The sequence below is a fragment of the Oncorhynchus mykiss genome, chromosome 32 (assembly GCF_013265735.2).
Source record: "Oncorhynchus mykiss isolate Arlee chromosome 32, USDA_OmykA_1.1, whole genome shotgun sequence".
Classification (NCBI taxonomy): domain Eukaryota; kingdom Metazoa; phylum Chordata; class Actinopteri; order Salmoniformes; family Salmonidae; genus Oncorhynchus; species Oncorhynchus mykiss.
This window is the reverse complement of record NC_050572.1, coordinates 33,002,069-33,020,545: the sequence shown is the minus strand read 5'-3', so window position 1 is coordinate 33,020,545 and position 18,477 is coordinate 33,002,069. Positions and strand designations below refer to the sequence as shown.

The window sequence follows — 18,477 nt, the reverse complement described above, 5'->3', positions numbered from 1 at the left end:
TTATGATAACATTTGATAGTGGATATCCAAAATGTTTCATTATGCTTCAATGAGAGGACATTGACACGTCTTTTCACATAAACCTGTTATATACTGTGTGTCTTATTGCATTTCATGCTAATTTAAAAATGCCTTCTTTTTGTTGATTGATTGGTAAATAAGAAGCCACTCACAATAGGGCTGAGCCTATCTTGAAGTTGAGACAGTGTTTAATTACATCCTCGTGAGTAAAAGATTTGAACCAGGTGGGACCCCTGCAGAGTGACTTTCCAAACAATGCTATTAGAATGATGACAGTAGTAGCGAAATAAATGCTTTATACTAGTTTTGTGCAGATATACCGTACCGGAGACGGTTCAGACATGTTGGACATACTTAGTCTACTTCATATAGTGGAGGGCGCCAAACAACAACACCCACGTACGTTTTCGTTTTTGCCCTCGCACTATATAGCTGATTCAAATAACCAACTAATCATCAAGCTTTGATTATTTGAATCAGCTATCTGCATTGACCCTTTGTGCACTAACTTTTAGTCAACTGTCACTTTATTCATAGTTGTACATTCATTGTCAACTTTTACATAACTACCTCAATTACTTCGTACTCCTGCATATCGACTCCGTACTGGTACACCCTGTATATAGCCACGTTATCATTACTCATTGTGTATCTATTATTGCTTGTATTATAACTGTTCTATTATTTATCTTATTTTCTCTCGCTCTGCATTGTTGGGAAGAGCCCGTAAATAAGCGTTTCACTGTTAGTCTACACCTAGCATTTGATGAATACAATGATATTTTGATTTGATACTTAATTAAAGTGATTAAACAATTTAATTTATTTCAGGGAGGCTAGGGAGCTGTTGTAGCTAGATTTTCATTCATTTTCATACATCACCTGAGCAAAGAAAATGTTCCTTATTCTTTGACAGTTGACTGTTTTTATCACCAGTCCATTTGATAGGAATGCCTAATTACATGTCTAGTATTTGATATTTTTAATGTCTCTCAAAATTCTGATGCGTGAGTGGGCGGAATCACCTTTAAACATCTGATTTCTGACCACCCACAACTGTTTACGCTTAGTAAATAGTAATACTATTACTGGACAGGTCGATTGAAAAATCTATCTAACAAATCGTTGCTCTGATTGGATCCTGCATTGAAAATGGGACGGGCTTTTGCCGGAAATGTCGTTTCCGTGTCTGGATGTAATCATATGCGAGATGGTGCTGTGGACCGAATGGATATTATGAAATAAAATAAATACAACATCTAATGTTTCGATGGACCCAATCGCAAATTGAGCATCATTCGCTGTAAAATCGTTTTCGCGGATTTATCTTTTTTGTTTGATGTAATTTATCAGTGATTACACCCCCCCCCAACAAACGCATTTGGCTGTGTGGCTATGACTACGGATTTACTATCTGATTTGGATAGTCGTTTCTTCGCTGATAACCTTCTGACAAGCGAAGATTGGGGTAAGGTACATAAATGGTAACGTTACTGTAATGTATGTTTACCACCTGGGCAGCATGGATGCGTTAGCTAGCTACGTATCTAAAATGATCTGCTACTGTGGCTAGCTAACGCGACTTTCAGCTGATCACGAACGCGTGAAATTGATTATGCATATTCCCTTTACTCACCCTACCCTTAACAGGTTGACAAAGGGAACAAATTCCAAATATGAAAGTTGGTGGTAGAATGATACGCAGTTGGGGGGTGATTTGGTTTCTTTCGTGGCTGTGTCAACGACTAGCTAACGTTATACTTGTACACTGGACAGCCAGCCGGACATGTGAATGCACAGATGAGATGGGGCTTTAGCTAGTTTAGTATTAGTGCGAGAAAAACTTGCGCTCTGCAAGCTTTCGTTTTCCATAAGATACAGTCTATCTGAAAATACCATCAGGCCTAAATACCTGAATTACAACTGTATGCAATATGTGAAACAACCATAGGGCTTAGCCTACCCAAAGACTGAAAACATAGCTAGCTTTATGGGACATCTGGTGGTCTGGAATATCTGAGCATCTGTCTTTTTCTTAAATCAGTAGCATTTGCATCTTTCTGGTTTTCATTGTAGGGCACTGTATTTTAGATAACTTCCCCTTGTACTGACTCCCTGGTCATTGCTTTTGTATGCTCAAGTTTGTATGCTCAAGACTTTGGTTGTCTCATGCAATCAGTCAACTGTGAGCACTTTAACTTCCTGTGATTGCTGAACCTGATTGAACTTTTACATTTACTCTTTATGATAAACAGAATTTAAACAGGCCTGTAGTATGAATCAAAACCAGTTCTGGAAAACGTTTTATAGTTGTAAAGGATAGCCTACTTAGTATTCTTTCAGCGTTCTTTCAAGACGACAAACACCCCACGATAATGTAGGCTTGAACTACAATTTGATTTCATAAATTGGCCCTCTAGTTAATGGGGTTTACTATTATCATGAGTAGCTAAGACTTTTGCTATCCCTTTGCTAATTGAAATTCAACAGTAATGGGGAACAATTCTCAGCACAGAGTAGGTGGGTATCTGATCCCTCTGCTATTAAAGCTGGGTCACCTCAGGGCTGAAATCCTCATTTATTTTAAGCCAGCTTCCCCTCCACTGCTTAGATTTCCCCCTCTTTGTAAAGCCAGAAGACCCAAACTGGACTCCTGTGACTGAAACCTGTTTTTCCTTTAAAATGGGTGTATAAAAGCATCAAACCTGGAGCTTATTTTAGGTGTTGTGTTTATGATCACAACCACCATTTACTAGTAGATCCCTCTTCTTGTTTTAGCTCAAAGGTCAGAGTCATGTGTTTCAAGCCCGTGTCAAACCAAATAAGGCACTGGGAACCGTGGCGGACGAGAGGTCGCTGTGGGACAGTGTGAAGGCTTTACGAACGCTATAGCAACTGACACTCAAGCAAACTAGACTTGAGCGTGTCGGTAAATGATTATGTTCCTACAGTACTAACTAATTGGTCTGTCGGTCTGTCCCAGATGCCTGTCTGTACCAGTGCGAGAGCATGGAGGAGGGAGAGGATGGGGAGTACACGAGACGGCCGAAATATGAAACATCGGTAAGGACAAAGAGAGTTTCTGCTCACAGACCCTGACTCTATTTTCTGGCCACTGTACTGCATATGTTGTATCACCACATTGAAGTTAATCCAAACCTATGACCGACGCTAATCGCTCTTTCAATGATTTAGACCTCATTCCCTGTGTACTCAACATGGGGCCGATTCCAATCTACATCCCTACAATCAACCATTGGAAATGTCTTGTTTGTTAGTAATATGAGGTAACCACCACTGTTACCTCCATATCTGCTTTAACAATATGGTCCACATATGAGATCCAACAACACAGGTAATTCAGAGGTTCAAATCTCCCACGGACTTGATTTGTGATTAAGTCTGTTACACAAGTGTATCTCAAATTAAGATTTGGACCACATAAGACTAAGCCTATCTGATGCAAGCATCTCAGTCCATTCAGGGTTGCCAGGCCGTCATTGTAAATAAGAATTTGTTCTTAATTGACCTGCCTGGTAAAATAAAGTTTAAATAAAATAGTGTGCAATAGTGCGACAATCTGCTCATTCTTGCTCTATGAGAGCAGTATCAGTATATATCAGCCAGGCAGCGTTAAACACTAACTAGCAGTGGTGATAGTTCAGTGTGTGATGCCAACGTTAAATAAGGTAACTTGAGTGAACCTGAGATGGGCCGGTCCATAATGGGGCTGATTGTCTGTTGGGGAAACCGATTGCGTGCCCCCTGTCGACCTACTGACTAATCCAGACAATGGCCTAATTCTGTGCTTCGCTTCCTCGCAGTTTGACAACGATCTCGTGCTGACTCTTGATCCCGACAATCCCACGTCGCCGTGGAGACACCTGGATGACAACCTTCTCACAGGTGCAGAGATGAATAAAACATGTCAGTAAGCATAAAAATAGGTTTTCCTTTTCAAAGTATTAGTTGTGGTAGTATACATGTTATTACTGTTATAGAAGGCCCACAAAGCAAAATAATAAGATGAATGATATGGGCCTGAGGATTTCTCCATGTTATTTTAAAGATCAAACATGTACTAGGCTAAAGCAGGAGTTATGTACAGTAGACATTTGGGCCGTTTGACCTCAAACTATAAGTGGAAATGTAATTATGTGAACATCAATACTTCTCTAATGCACTACCACTTCAATTTATCAATAAGGTGTCATTGTAGCTCAGCGTCAGTTGTAGTGTACTTGCATAACCTTGCTCCCTCCCTCCCCGCTGTCTCTCTGCCTTCCTCTCACTCTTAAGGGGACAGTCCCATATTGAAAGATAAAATGACGATAACGCAGCCTTTGCCAGTGGACATGTGTAAGTTCCTCTTTGGCTATTGCTTACGTGTGTGTGTCTTTTTATCCTTGAATGTGAAATATTCACTGTGTCTTTTTGAATAATTTGTGTGTGCTGTTCCAGTGTTCCGGGTGAAGGCGGAGCCTCCCTCCCCTGCCTCCTCGCTGGCCTCAGACTGCTCCCTGACGTCACTCCCAGACTCACAGGTCAGTCCAGACAGAGATCAACTTCCACATCACACTACTAAAGGCCCCTTATGCAACATTGATGCATGACTGTGTCTCAGAGTCTCTGAACTAGTTAGCCTAGTCAGAATATGTCAAAGCTAACCAATGTGCAACAAAGGTGTGAAGCCTTTAAAAAAAAATGTTTTAATGTCTTCCACATCTCTGTCTTTCTACCATTCAGATCACAGTGAAAGGGGAGAACCCGCCCACACCTCCTTATATGTTTGGAGATGTGCTGTCGCCACCACTTGGCACATGTGAAGTCACGGTGGCCTCCGCGCCACAGGCCCAGCCACAGTCCCATTTGCTCCCACAGCAACACCAGACAGCAGTCAACAATGGCATCGACGCACTTGCCACAGGTGTGTGTTGCTACAGTGATGTCAGCTATACTGTAGGTGTACGTGCTGCACAGGAAAGACTTCAGCCACAAGAGAGCAGACTTTGTATTTCATGTACTTTTGATGCAAATGTACTTAGACATTTATAGTGCGTGGGAGGGGTTTTAACTCTCACACGTTCATGCTCTCTGTCACATTGTTTTCTCTACACACCCTCCCTCCAGTCCACCCCACTGCAGCAACCATCAAAGCCAGTACCATCCTGAGCAGTAAGCCTCCCATCCAGCCCAGGCCTGTGTGTTTATCGGCTCTCCCCGTCCCCCAGTCTCCCAGTCCAGCCAAGGCCCTCATACTGCACAGCCTGCCTAGCATGGACCAGAGCAGGCCTGGTGAGTCCTGGGACCAGACTGACCATTTTTCACATATGATCTTTTTCCAGGCTTACTCAAATCGACACAATGCCTGTCAATGTATATTCCTGCAACGGTTGTTGATTAGAAATCTATTTATAGGGGCCTCTCGAGTGCGCAGCGGTCTGAGAGGTGTCACTAAAGACCCGGGTTCGATCCCGGGCTGTATCACAACCAGCCGTGTTCGGGAGTCCCATAGGGCGGCGCACAATTGGCCCAGCGTTGTCCGGGTTAGGGGAATGTTTGGCCGGGGGTTGTTTATTTCACTCATCGTGCTCTAGCGACTCCTTGTGGCGGGCTGGGCGCCTGCAGCGTGACCTCGGTCGTCAGGTGAACAGTGTTTGCTTCCAGGTTAAGCGGGTTGGTGTTAAGAAGCGCAGTTTGGCGGGTCATGTTTCGGAGGACGCATGACTCGACCTTCGCCTCCCGAGTCCGTTGGGGAGGAAAAGGGGGTAAAAAGAAGAGAGAAACTATTTATATATCAGTCTTTTTTTTTTTTTTTACTACCCGGATTCTGGATTTTAGTGTGTCTGTCTGGTAAGATAATTTATTATGTAATGGCATGGTTATGTAATAGCTAAGTGATGTCCCATTCCTTTCCTCCCGTAGTGGTGCTTTCCCAGTCTGTCTGTCTGGGGTCCACTCCAGCCATCGTCAAAATGGAGCCTGTCTCTCCCATCATGCCTCACGGCCATAGCCCCACAGCCCCATTCCCCAGCAAACCCGTAGTCCCAGCGTCCTCTCTGCCAGGGAGCAATGGCATTGATGTGAGTGTCTGTCAGTCACATGTCAGTCAGTCAGTGAGTAGGATTGAGTCTCTTTCACTCTCAGTCTTCACTGTCGAATCATACGCTGTGCAATCAGCTGCTGTGTTCTCCCCTCCGGCCGTGTCACAGATGAAGGTGATGAAGAGGCAGCAGAGGATGATCAAGAACCGGGAGTCGGCGTGCCAGTCACGCAAGAAGAAGAAAGAGTACCTGCAGAACCTGGAGGGCCAGCTGATGGAGGCGCAGCAGGAGAACGAGCGCCTTCGCAGGGAGAACCAGGCCCTGAGGGAGAGGCTTGTCGGGAAAGAGGTACGGGGTGGGAGGGTGGAGTGGGAGGGAAGATATGCAGGGCTCTACAGTGCGAGCATTACATTTCCAAATAAAAAAAATTGTCAGAAGTCAAGAATGAGCACGTGCTAGTTGCAATTTATTGTAGAAAAATGCTACAGTAGCTGTTTTCAGAGTGTTTCTGCTGTTTTGTTTCAAAGCTGCTAATCAAACAAAGAAATACAAATCCTATATCCCACCTCACGCAGCAACAACTGCCTGGCAGGAGAGCTGTGCGCTCTGAATGAAGTGCTGATTCATTTGTGGAGGCGCTGTGTATAGAAGTTGGTCTAAATTTCTCTAAAATCTACAAACGGAGACTTTGTCTTTGTGTTTCTTGGCTATTTACATTTAGTTCACAAGCTAGGTTGTTTTTCAACATTAGTTTGAGTCTGCTGCTTCAACTGATAGTGAAGAGATGCCCTGTCCAGATCCCAAATCTCACACACAGACTTACGTGACACGACTCAAGTGGCCCCATAGGCGCATCTGAAAATGGTATCTTCTGATATTTTGAATACATTTAAATGAAATGGAGCAATACACCACATTACTTTTTACTAATACATTGTTTTAGAAACATTACAAATCATAGTCATCTATTCTGTTTTTATTTGACAATTTTTTTTGCTGTAATTATGGAGGGAAAATATTTAGCCCGGTAAAAAAAATCTGAGTGGCTGTTTGATTTTTTTCTTCCCCATCTACCTGCCACAGTGGCTGGTGGACCAAAAAGTTCATTTTAGGCCTTTAACCAAACATATTGTATTTCCAGCTGTTTGAAGCTGGTGTACAATCGTGGCCAAAAGTTTTGAGAATGACACAAATATGAATTTCCACAAAGTTTGCTGCTTCAGTGTCTAGATATTTTTGTCAGATGTTACTATGGAATACTGAAGTATAATTACAAGCATTTCATAAGTGTCAGGCTTTTATTGACAATTACATGAAGTTGATGCAAAGAGTCAATATTTGCAGTGTTGACCCTTCTTTTTCAAGACCTCTGCAATCCGCCCTGGCATGCTGTCAATTCACTTCTGGGCTACGTCCTGACTGTTGGCAGCCCATTCTTGCATAATCAATGCTTGGAATTTGTCAGAATTTGTGGGTGTTTGTTTGTCCATCTGCCTCTTGAGGATTGACCACAAGTTCTCAATGGGATTAAGGTCTGGGGAGTTTCCTGGCCATGGACCCAAAATATCAATGTCAATATCACTTAGTTATCACTTTTGCCTAATGTCAAGGTGCTCCATCATGCTGGAAAAGGCATTGCTCATCACCAAACTGTTCCTGGATGGTTGGGAGAAGTTGCTCTCGGAGGATGTGTTGGTACCATTCTTTATTCATGGCTGTGTTCTTAGGCAAAATTGTGAGTGAGCCCACTCCCTTGGCTGAGAAGCAACCCCACACATGAATGATCTCAGGATGCTTTACTGTTGGCATGACACAGGACTGATGGTAGCACTCATCTTGTCTTCTCTGGACAAGCTTTTTTCCGGATGCCCCAATCAATCGGAAAGGGGATTCATCAGAGAAAATGACTTTACCCCAGTCCTCAGCAGTCCAACCCCTGTACCTTTTGAAGAATATCCGTCTGTCCCTGATGTTTTTCCTGGAGAGAAGTGGCTTCTTTGCTACCCTTCTTGACACCAGGCCATCCTCCAAAAGTCTTCACCTCATTGTGCATGCAGATGCACTCACACCTGCCTGCTGCCAATCCTGAGCAAGCTCTGTACTGGTGAGACGGTCCTGGCGCTTGCTGGACTTTCTTGGGCGCCCTGAAGCCTTCTACACAGCATTTGAACTGCTCTCCTTGAAGTTCTTGATGATCCGATAATGGTTGATTTAGGTGCAATCTTACTGGCAGCCATATCCTTGCCTGTGAAGCTCTTTTTGTGCAAAGCAATGATGACGGTACATGTTTCCTTGCAGGTATACATGGTTGACAGAGGAAGAACAATGATTCCAAGCACCACCCTCCTTTTGAAGCTTCCAGTCTGTTATTCGAACTCAATCAGCATGACAGAGTGATCTCCAGCCCTGTCCTCGTCAACACTCACACCTATGTGAGAGAATCACTGACATCATGTCAGCTGGTCCTTTTGTGGCAGGACTGAAATGCAGTGGAAACATTTTGGGGGGATTCCGTTCATTTGCATGGCAAAGAGAGACTTTGCAATTAATTGTAATTCATCTGATCACTCATAACATTCTGGAGTATATGCAAATTCCCATCATACAAACTGAGGCAAAAGACTTTGTGAAAATTAATATTTCTTAGACTTGCTTTCTATATGAATGACAGATCTATAACTCACATTTCTATGTGAATTTGGTCGGGGTCGACCGAAAAGTGACAATCGCGGCTTTAAGCAAATGTGTTAGGCGATTACATTACTGAGCCAGAGATGGATTTCCCTAATGGACTGCATTGCTTTCAATTCATCTTTCTAAATGAAAGTTTTAAGAATGTGGTTAAGATTTGTCTGTTTAAGCAATGACTGTATACATTCAAATATGTGATTGAGGATACGTGTTTGTACTTGCTTGTGTACACTGTGCTTTAACTCTCCTCTCTCTATGTTCCAGGGCAGTGAGTCTGGTAACAATAAGAGGGCCGTCTGCGTCATGGCAGTGCTACTGTTCATGACTTTCAGTTTCGGCCCTGTCAGGTAAAAGTCACTGTTCATAGTCACTGCCATTCAATTAAGTGTTAACAATTGCAAATTGGCCAAAACAAATCCTTTGTTTTAAAGAGTCATGTGCGTAACTCCATGATTTAATGTTTGATTTTGACAGAATGTTTTCCTCCAGTATCACAGACAGGAAGCTGGAGACGGGACTACACGAAGAGGTGGTGCCTCACGCAGGAAGACGTCTCCTGGAGTTTGAGACGGCTCAGGAACACAGCAGAGTGGAGGAAAGGATGGATCCTGAGGAGGAGGAGGCAGGAGAGGATGGGTGGAAGGGAGGAGAAGTGGAGAGGGAATCCACCGATTCATACCAGTTTAGGTGGGTAATGAAGTCCAATTCATAGTTCCTTCTGTATATCCATGATGGTGAGCCTGTTCATTATGACCTTTTCACAGCCATCTGCGACTGCTGCCCATGTGGGTCGTACAGCCAATCATGCATCTACCAAAGGTTTTAATTGATGAGGCTTTGCAAACATGGCCAAGTAGAACGCCCATTGAGAACAAGACAGTGTTTTGAGCTGAGCAGAAGATTTTCATGCAGTCTAATAATCTAGAATGCAGTCATACTGGTCTGATCTTGGAAGTAAGTAACAGGCTGTCATAAAATGAACGATGTCCACATACTACTTGCCTGTTAAGTGTTTACTTCATGTTTACGGCCCTTTAAGCACTTGTGCCCTTGAACGCACTAGTTTTCCATAGAATAGTAGTGATATGCTGATTTAGGCTTTCAGAAGGATGTTGAATCTGTTCGTTGCTGTTTCAATCTGCATGACGTGTTTGTCTGTTTTTAGGAACCTGAGTGACGTGTTCAGTGACGTGAAGGACCTGGTCCTGCAGGACATCGACCGCTATTTCACCTCCAATGACTGCAGGCAGTTCAACCGTTCCGAGTCCCTCAGGTCAGCGGTGCTGCTATGGTCGCAACTCGGGAGTCTCTCTTTTTCTCTCTCTTTCTCTCCCACCCACCACATTTATGCAAATATGATATTGCTACTATTTACAGTGCACCTGTGTTCTCGTATATCTGTGTTGAAAGGGGGGCGGGGTATAATATCCTCATAGATCCCACTGTATGTGTTGTTAGTACATTATCTGTGCACTCATCTTGACTGTAGCCGACTGTTTCACGTCCTCTTTCAGGCTGGCGGATGAGCTGAGAGGATGGGTTCACAGGCACCAGATCGACAGGAAGAAGTCTGGAGGGAAGCCAAAGATGGTGAAAAAAGCTAAAATAGCGCAGGTGGGGTTTCATTTACTTTCTTAGTATTTCTGCATCAGATCATATTTTCTTAGTTTTTCAAGTTCACATGCGCAGGTGAGTACTCATGATACCCTCTGGTGTGTTGAACGACCTAGCTGTTCGAGTCGGTGTTCATTGGTATTGTTTGGGTGCACACATTTATCATCGTTGTTTCCCTTCCCTTTTCTACAGAAAGCACAGCTAAGGAAGACAAACTTCTCCAGATATCTTCCCATACCGGCCCATCGTTCCATCGAGAGGTAACCGTCGTAGACCACATTTCCCAGTAGTCAACAATGGGTGTTCATGCTTCAATTTCTAAGTGATTCGTTGACTTTTGCATGTTCACTTGTACCATACTAAACCATCAACTGAGGAAAAACACTGCTGGAATGAGTCCGACCATTTAAATTATTATTATTTTTAAATGAATGCTATTTGTCTTGGCCTAACTTCCCTTCTGTCTCTCACAGTCAGATACAAGTGTTCCCTGCCGGTCCCGAGATCAGCTACAGTGACTTCATGGACGCCATCGACCGGCGTGAGGATACCTTCTACGTGGTCTCCTTCAGACGGGTAAGACGGAACAGCGACGCCAAACCTCTAGGGAAGTGAAACCGAGTGTGAATAAAAACGGACGGTGGGTGTCATTTGAAAAATGCAAAACAAACATGTCCTGACATTTCTGAACATACTTTCTGTTTGTAGGATCACCTGCTGTTGCCTGCCATCAGCCACAACAAGACCACACGGCCCAAAATGTCCCTGGTGATGCCGGCTATGTCTGTCAACGGTGACTTTGTTTTTCTTGATATCTAGTTGGAACTATCAGCGGTTTAGAATTATGCATAATTATAGCCCCAATGCACTGCCCCAAACACATTTTTTGTTATTTAGTTAGCCTTTATTTGCCTTTATTTGTCTATCTATTGTACACTCTCCTCTCCCCATATCCCTGTCAGTGTCTCTCTTTTTTTACATTGCACTCTTTCTTTCTCTCGCCCTCCCACAGAGAGTTTATATAACAAATCCCATGAGATGATGATGCAGGTGGATTGTGAGGTCATGGACACCCGGATCATCCCCATCAAAGCCTCCGATGTTCCCCCGTCCCTCCGCGACCCCCCTTCGGCTCCCCCCGCCCACCATCACCACAGCAACCACACCTCCCTCCGAGGCCGCCACCATCCCCACACCGGCGGAGCGGAGTCTCCACGGCAACCCTTACCCATCAGAAGACGGGAGGCTGAGTATTACATCAGCCAGGGGGGCCAGGTTTGAGGTTATTGAAGGTGAACAATCGAGAGGGGGATTGGAGGAGAAAGGACAGGTAGCGGAAAACGGGACAGAGAGGGTAATGGGAGATCGAATAGGTGAAGTTAGATCTGGATGCGGACTTAATAAGGGAGAGTTGAAAGGTTGTAGGAAGCAAATCTGTTATGGAATTACGGAGGCCATCTGTACTAATTGAAACGGATGTTTAACAGTGACCTTGTGGTGCCCCGATGTTGAAATGTTGTCTCAGCAACTCAAAGCAAATGTGTTTTATTATACTGAAGACTCAATATACTAATAGCCACTTTGCAAACCTGCTCTGTTTTTATATTGAAGAAGTCAAATAAAATTGAAGGGGAAAAATCTGAAAACAAAGCAAACCTAAAGGCTATGCCATCACCCACGTTATTTAACCTCATCCCACTTGACACCCTCTTTTATTTATATATATTTTTTACATTCTAGGATTCATGTTTACCAATGGCTCCTAACTAAATCATTTCTTAATATATATACTTTTTTTTTAAAACCTGCCCAAAACATAGACCTGGCAGTACACTGCACTAAGACAGAGCACAGAACTAATCACTGAAATATATATGCAGCTAGTGGTAGAATGGACTGCTCATGGTTTCATTTGAGTTGTTGTTGTTGTAGAGGTTGTCTGTATATTTGTTTTTATCGCTTTCCATTCAGAGGGCTCCTGCAGGTCAGATGCTAGTTGTCAGCTTAGATTTGGTTTTTGTTTGTTTATTTTATGTCAAATGTGTTTTGGATTTGTATGAGGATTATTTAACTTGAGTTTATTGGTTGTAAATATAAACGGTAGCTGTTGAGTTACTTTTTAAAAAATTCATACCTATATTCTGTCCTCTAAACCTCTGCATCTTATGGGCACAAACCTGCTGTTCCAGAAATGAGCACAGTAATAATAAGTACATGGATGGACTAAATATATTTGCATTGAATGTAGACCACCACCTTGATCATACCGTGTGTTTCTATATACAGGTGATTTTCTCACTTGCACAAATCTTGCAGCTGATCCATTTGTGTCTCTGTGTAATTATGGAGAACAGCAACAGCTGTGATAGTGCAGAGAAAAAAAAACTAGGATGTATTAACATCCGAATAAATTCTCAATGTCATCAGCAATTACTGACACTTTATCCAGAATCATCCAGTCACGCTGAAATGATAGAATGTATTGTTTCTCATACACAGTATATGTGAAGTAATTCCAGTGAACTGTAAGCATCGTTTTCAGTTGTTTTTCTTTTGGTGGTTGTCGCCCCCCCCACACACACACACACACACACACAAACAAAAATACAGTCTTAGTCTTTTGACCAAAAGTGATTTCTGAATTTACAATGAGATGTTAAGGCATTTTCTTTAGTTGCAAACTCTCGCTATGTTTTGTCTGTCTTTCTCTGCCTGAAGCACTGCACGCACTTCTTTGGCAAGTGTGTATTTTTGAGATAATAATGCCGTTCTCATGGGAATACCACCCATGTTGTAACTTTTTTTAAATATGAAAAGTAGAATTATTATTATTAAAATAAATGAATAAAAAAAATTGATATGAAACTGTACAAGTTATGTTAGGGGTTTTGAGGGGTCTCTTTGTAGTCTGAAATATTTCTATTTCAGACCTTACTTTAGCCAATGAAATACAGGAACACAATGCTACTACTAGTCATGTATGTGAGGTGTCGGACCAAAGACATTCCCTTTTTCATTTACATGTCAATTCACTGTCCCAAACACACACACATTACATGTACACACAGCAAAACTTTAAGCATGAAAATCTATGGTTATAACGGAAGCAATGTTACAGAAGGGTATTAGGGCCAAGTGAAGAGTAAAAAATAATAAACAGCAACGGGTGGTGGTACTTGGATTATAATTTTTTGCATGATATGTAGAGAAGTACTATGTACAGTGGGGCAAAAAAAGTATTTAGTCAGCCACTAATTGTGCAAGTTCTCCCACTTTAAAAGATGAGAGAGGCATGTAATTTTCATCATAGGTACACTTCAACTATAACAGACAAAATTAGAAAAAAAATCCAGAAAATCACATTGTAGGATTTTTAATGAATTTATTTGCAAATTATGGTGGAAAATAAGTATTTGGTCAATAACAAAAGTTTATCTCAATACTTTGTTATATACCCTTTGTTGGCAATGACAGAGGTCAAACGTTTTCTGTAAGTCTTCACAAGATTTTCACACACTGTTGCTGGTATTTTGGCCCATTCCTCCATGCAGATCTCCTCTAGAGCAGTGATGTTTTGGGGCTGTTGCTGGGAAACACGGACTTTCAGCTCCCTCCAAAGATCTTCTATGGGGTTGAGATCTGGAGACTGGCTAGGCCACTCCAGGACCTTGAAATGCTTCTTACGAAGCCACTCCTTCGTTGCCCGGGCGGTGTGTTTGGGATCATTGTCATGCTGAAAGACCCAGCCACGTGTCATCTTCAATGCCCTTGCTGATGGAAGTAGGTTTTTACTCAAAATCTCACGATACATGGCCCCATTCATTCTTTCCTTTACACAGATCAGTCGTCCTGGTCCCTTTGCAGAAAAACAGCCCCAAAGCATGATGTTTCCACCGCCATGCTTCACAGTAGGTATGGTGTTCTTTGGATGCAACTCAGCATTCTTTGTCCTCCAAACACGACGAGTTCAGTTTTTACCAAAAAGTTATATTTTGGTTTCATCTGACCATATGACATTCTCCCAATCTTATTCTGGATCATCCAAATGCTCTCTAGCAAACTTCAGACGGGCCTGGACATGTACTGGCTTAAGCAGGGGGACACGTCTGGCACTGCAGGATTTGAGTCCGTGGTGGCGTAGTGTGTTACTGATGGTAGGCTTTGTTACTTTGGTCCCAGCTCTCTGCAGGTCATTCACTAGGTCCCCCCGTGTGGTTCTGTGATTTTTGCTCACCGTTCTTGTGATCATTTTGACCCCACGGGGTGAGATCTTGCGTGGAGCCCCAGATCGAGGGAGATTATCAGTGGTCTTGTATGTCTTCCATTTCCTAATAATTGCTCCCACAGTTGATTTCTTCAAACCAAGCTGCTTACCTATTCCAGTCTTCCCAGCCTGGTGCAGGTCTACAATTTTGTTTCTGGTGTCCTTTGACAGCTCTTTAGTCTTGGCCATAGTGGAGGTTGGAGTGTGACTGTTTGAGGTTGTGGACAGGTGTCTTTTATACTGATAACAAGTTCAAACAGGTGCCATTAATACAGGTAACGAGTGGAGGACCGAGGAGCCTCTTAAAGAAGAAGTTACAGATCTGTGAGAGCCAGAAATCTTGCTTGTTTGTAGGTGACCAAATACTTATTTTCCACCATAATTTGCAAATAAATTCATAAAAAATCCTATTATTACAGGCCTCTCATCTTTTTAAGTGGGAGAACTTGCACAATTGGTGGCTGACTAAATACTTTTTTGCCCCACTGTATGTAATCTGAAAATAATCTGTGGCACAACCTTTGAGGTCCTAATACTACTTCTTATTATATGTGCTAAAAGAGAGGATGTCCTTGTTACTGAAGCCAATTCTAATGTATAGTTTCACCAGGTCATCTAACTGCAGGCTTTTCATTGGTGGCGCGCACAGCAACAGGGAGTCAGGGAGACATGCTGTTAACCAAATCTCCTACTTTAACCTTGAAATTTAACTCAACATTTAGACTTTATTCTCAACATTTTTACTTTCTTCTCAAAATATTGGCACTTTATTCTTTACTATCGTGCAAAAAATGTATAATCCAAGTACCACCACCCGTCGCCATTGTTATTATTTTTTTCTTCACTTGGCCGTAATACTCTTCCGTACAATGTGTGTTTGTATGTGTGTGTGTGTGTATGTATATATATATATATATATATATTCAACGCCACCTGTCTTTTCTTATTTAAATGAATTTTCATAAATAAAACTTTAAAAAATGTCCTCTTTCCCTGAATGAGAAGTTTGAGCTGCTGCCTTTTTGAATTTGATAAATAAAGTTTTTTTTTTTTTAAGTACACTGTTGCCTTTCTCATGAACATAACTCTACAAATATATATATATATTGTTCATAGGGCTTTGACGCTATCCACCAACTTTTTCCTTCTAATTCTTCTTACGCCTCCAGTCTGTTATCATTTTTCTGTAACCTCGATTTGATCTCTTAAACCGAAAGCCAGAGTATTTGGTCTCGTTCCAGCAGCTTTAATTGTCAGCTGATACAAATACCATCCTTGGCTTGGTCTTGTGCAAATAAGCAGAGAATGCCTTCTCTACTGAATGCTGTCACTATCTCGCTACTGCGTTTTCATCTCGCTTGTGCATGTAGCCTTACGAATACATTGCAAATGATTAACAAGTCAAATTTGTCTTTGCTGCAGGAGGAGCAGTTTGCATCAGGGGGAAATGCATGCAAAAGGACAACTTAAAAGTAAAGGAAAACTGGTCTGGTGACCATGTAAACAAAGCTTCATATAGACTGGCAGCTTTGTTTTTCACGGCAAGAACAAGAACCTATCATTATTCATGGACAAGCTGAGGTAGTTGAATGTTCAGCCCAGACTGGTGACGTGAGATGGTGAAGTACATTTGAGTTCTCAGAGGACAGGGCACTGCTTTGACAGAGAACCAAGGGCTTAATTGCTGAAGTAATGCCTAGCTGTAAAGCAGAAGGCAGATGACTGAGAGCGAGATTCCAGGTGGGGCTTCCTGCACCCCGTGACAAAGTCGATGCTCAGGAATATCCTATTCCTGAGGTATTCAGAAAAACTAGTCAAGAACAGTCCTAAAATAAAAAAAAGTATGCTTGATTGATGACTTTTACATTCCCTAAAGTAACTAATCAAATGGGTTATTTTTCAGTGTATTTTCTTGCTCATCAGGCTTTATGGATAACAAAGAGCGCAAAGGTCAAGGTTAATACTACTGAGAGACTCAAAATGTTTGTCCTCATCAGGCATCTTTCTCAGCTAGGGGGCACTTGAGATCTGTGCATTGTGCCTTCTGGGTGAATCAGACCCTAGTCTTTGATGGTGGGGTTGTATGACCAAAAAATACTTCTCCATGTTAGACCCTTACAGGACCTCAGAATAGTCCATAACATTGGGAGGCATTTCTGTCTGGTCACTTGAACGGACTGCAGGGAATACTACTTTCGTTTTTGAAAACATTTGATTCTATTTTGGAGGTAATAAAATAGACTTTTGGCTCAGAAAACATGGGAAAAGAGGGACGACTACAACCAATTTTGATAAAGTCATAAGTTCAAAGGAGAGTGTTTTGGCTTTGAAAAAGTATGGATGGGGGGTGACACACCCTAACCCTTAGGGGCGATGACAATTCTGCCTCCAGAACATTCCAATGATTCTCTTTAGATCGCACTTTAGTATAGCTTCTTGGAGTGGAGTAATTTACACTGATTTACAGGGTGATTTTGTACAGTCTGTACAAGAAACATTAGCTTATACCTAAAAATGTTATTTCAGTAGGTAGCATGTCTTGGATTTTAAATTCAGTAGGAAATATTCTCACACACACACAGCTGATTTAGGGTGTATTGGAAGCCTGTCTGGCCCTCAAGTAGGGGTTCACAGTCAGGTTCTACATTTACCCCCAGGGTTACAGACATGAAAGACAGTCCCAGTAAGCAAACTTATGTTAAAAAGATGTCTAAAATACGAGATATTTTAGGTTCTAAAATGTAAGGTGAAAAGACGTCTTTTCCGGATGTTGAAGTCAGGTATATTTTCAGTTCTGAATGAAAGTTAGACATCTAATAAAATAACTAAAACTACAATTATATTCTCAGTAACGCTTACAGATTTGTAGTTTATTTTTATGACTGTGATATGTTGTTTATCTACCTTAGTTGAATGCACCTGACTAAGTCGCTCTGGACAAGGGCGTCTGCTTAATGACCTAAATGTAAAAACAAATACATGCAAAGCATGCTGGGTATTATTCTAATGAGTGCAGCCCCCAAACAAGTACACATTTGGTCGATCAGGACTAGACCAAATCATAACAAATAATAGACGTATAGGCTCATAAGTTTGAACAGCACAGCGGAGTACAGTACAGCTTAATTCAGTAGAGTACAATACAGTAGTTTACTTCAGTAGAGTACAGAAGAGTTTAGTTCAATAGAGTACATTAGAGTAAAGGAGGGTACAATACAGTAAATTATACTGTACTATACTCAACTGTGCTTTATAGATCTCTACTTTATGTTTCTTTAGTTTACTCTGTGCTCTACTGTACCAGCAGCGGTCTTTTCCAGCTATTTGCTGAGGGGGGAAATGCCCCAATGAAATCGCAGGATTTTATAGCATAAATTATAACCGCACAAAGTAAATGCACTCAAATGTGCATTCAATCAACCTATTCTCCTCTTCCTATTTTTTATTACATTACAATTTACAGGAGCAATTAGGATTAAGGGCTTTGCTCAAAGGCACATTGGCAGATTTTTCACCTTGTCAGCCCGGGGATTCAAACCAGCAAACCTTTCGGTTACTCGCCCAACCCTCTTAACCGCTAGTATATCTGCTGCCCAATGAGTCTATCACGCCAGAAGGCTCACGTCTGCACGTGAGACTAGATCTGCTCAGTACAGATGCTGCTAAAGCAAAAAGAATCATACCAATCATGGGAGCCTGGGACCTAATAAACCAGACACCTACATCCAACAAGAACTGAAGGACAGAGAGATACACTATTTAGAACCTTCTCATGGCGGATCTGGTAGAACAAAAAAACATGACCAATTGTTTCCCCCCATGTTGTTAATCAGGTTCTACTGT

At 42.0% G+C, this 18,477-nt stretch overlaps 1 protein-coding gene across 8 annotated transcripts; it reads left to right on the top strand.

The window, feature by feature from the left end:
• Window positions 1-270: 270 nt before the first annotated feature.
• Window positions 271-13,235, top strand: LOC110488334 (cyclic AMP-dependent transcription factor ATF-6 beta). Of its 8 annotated transcripts, none has more exons than XM_036971220.1 (17): window positions 271-420; window positions 3,005-3,084; window positions 3,846-3,927; window positions 4,321-4,380; window positions 4,483-4,565; window positions 4,768-4,948; window positions 5,152-5,316; window positions 5,947-6,137; window positions 6,234-6,413; window positions 9,021-9,103; window positions 9,231-9,443; window positions 9,922-10,029; window positions 10,271-10,370; window positions 10,563-10,630; window positions 10,844-10,946; window positions 11,079-11,163; window positions 11,383-13,235. In XM_036971220.1, exons 1-17 carry the CDS (start codon window positions 312-314, stop codon window positions 11,649-11,651), a joined length of 2,160 nt encoding a protein of 719 aa, XP_036827115.1. In that variant the 5' UTR covers window positions 271-311; the 3' UTR covers window positions 11,652-13,235. The 8 variants fall into 8 exon arrangements, with proteins under 8 accessions (XP_036827115.1, XP_036827113.1, XP_036827116.1 ...); XM_036971218.1 differs by having other exon boundaries at window positions 272-420; window positions 3,846-3,948; XM_036971221.1 differs by having other exon boundaries at window positions 275-420; window positions 3,846-3,948; window positions 5,947-6,104.
• Window positions 13,236-18,477: the final 5,242 nt, after the last annotated feature.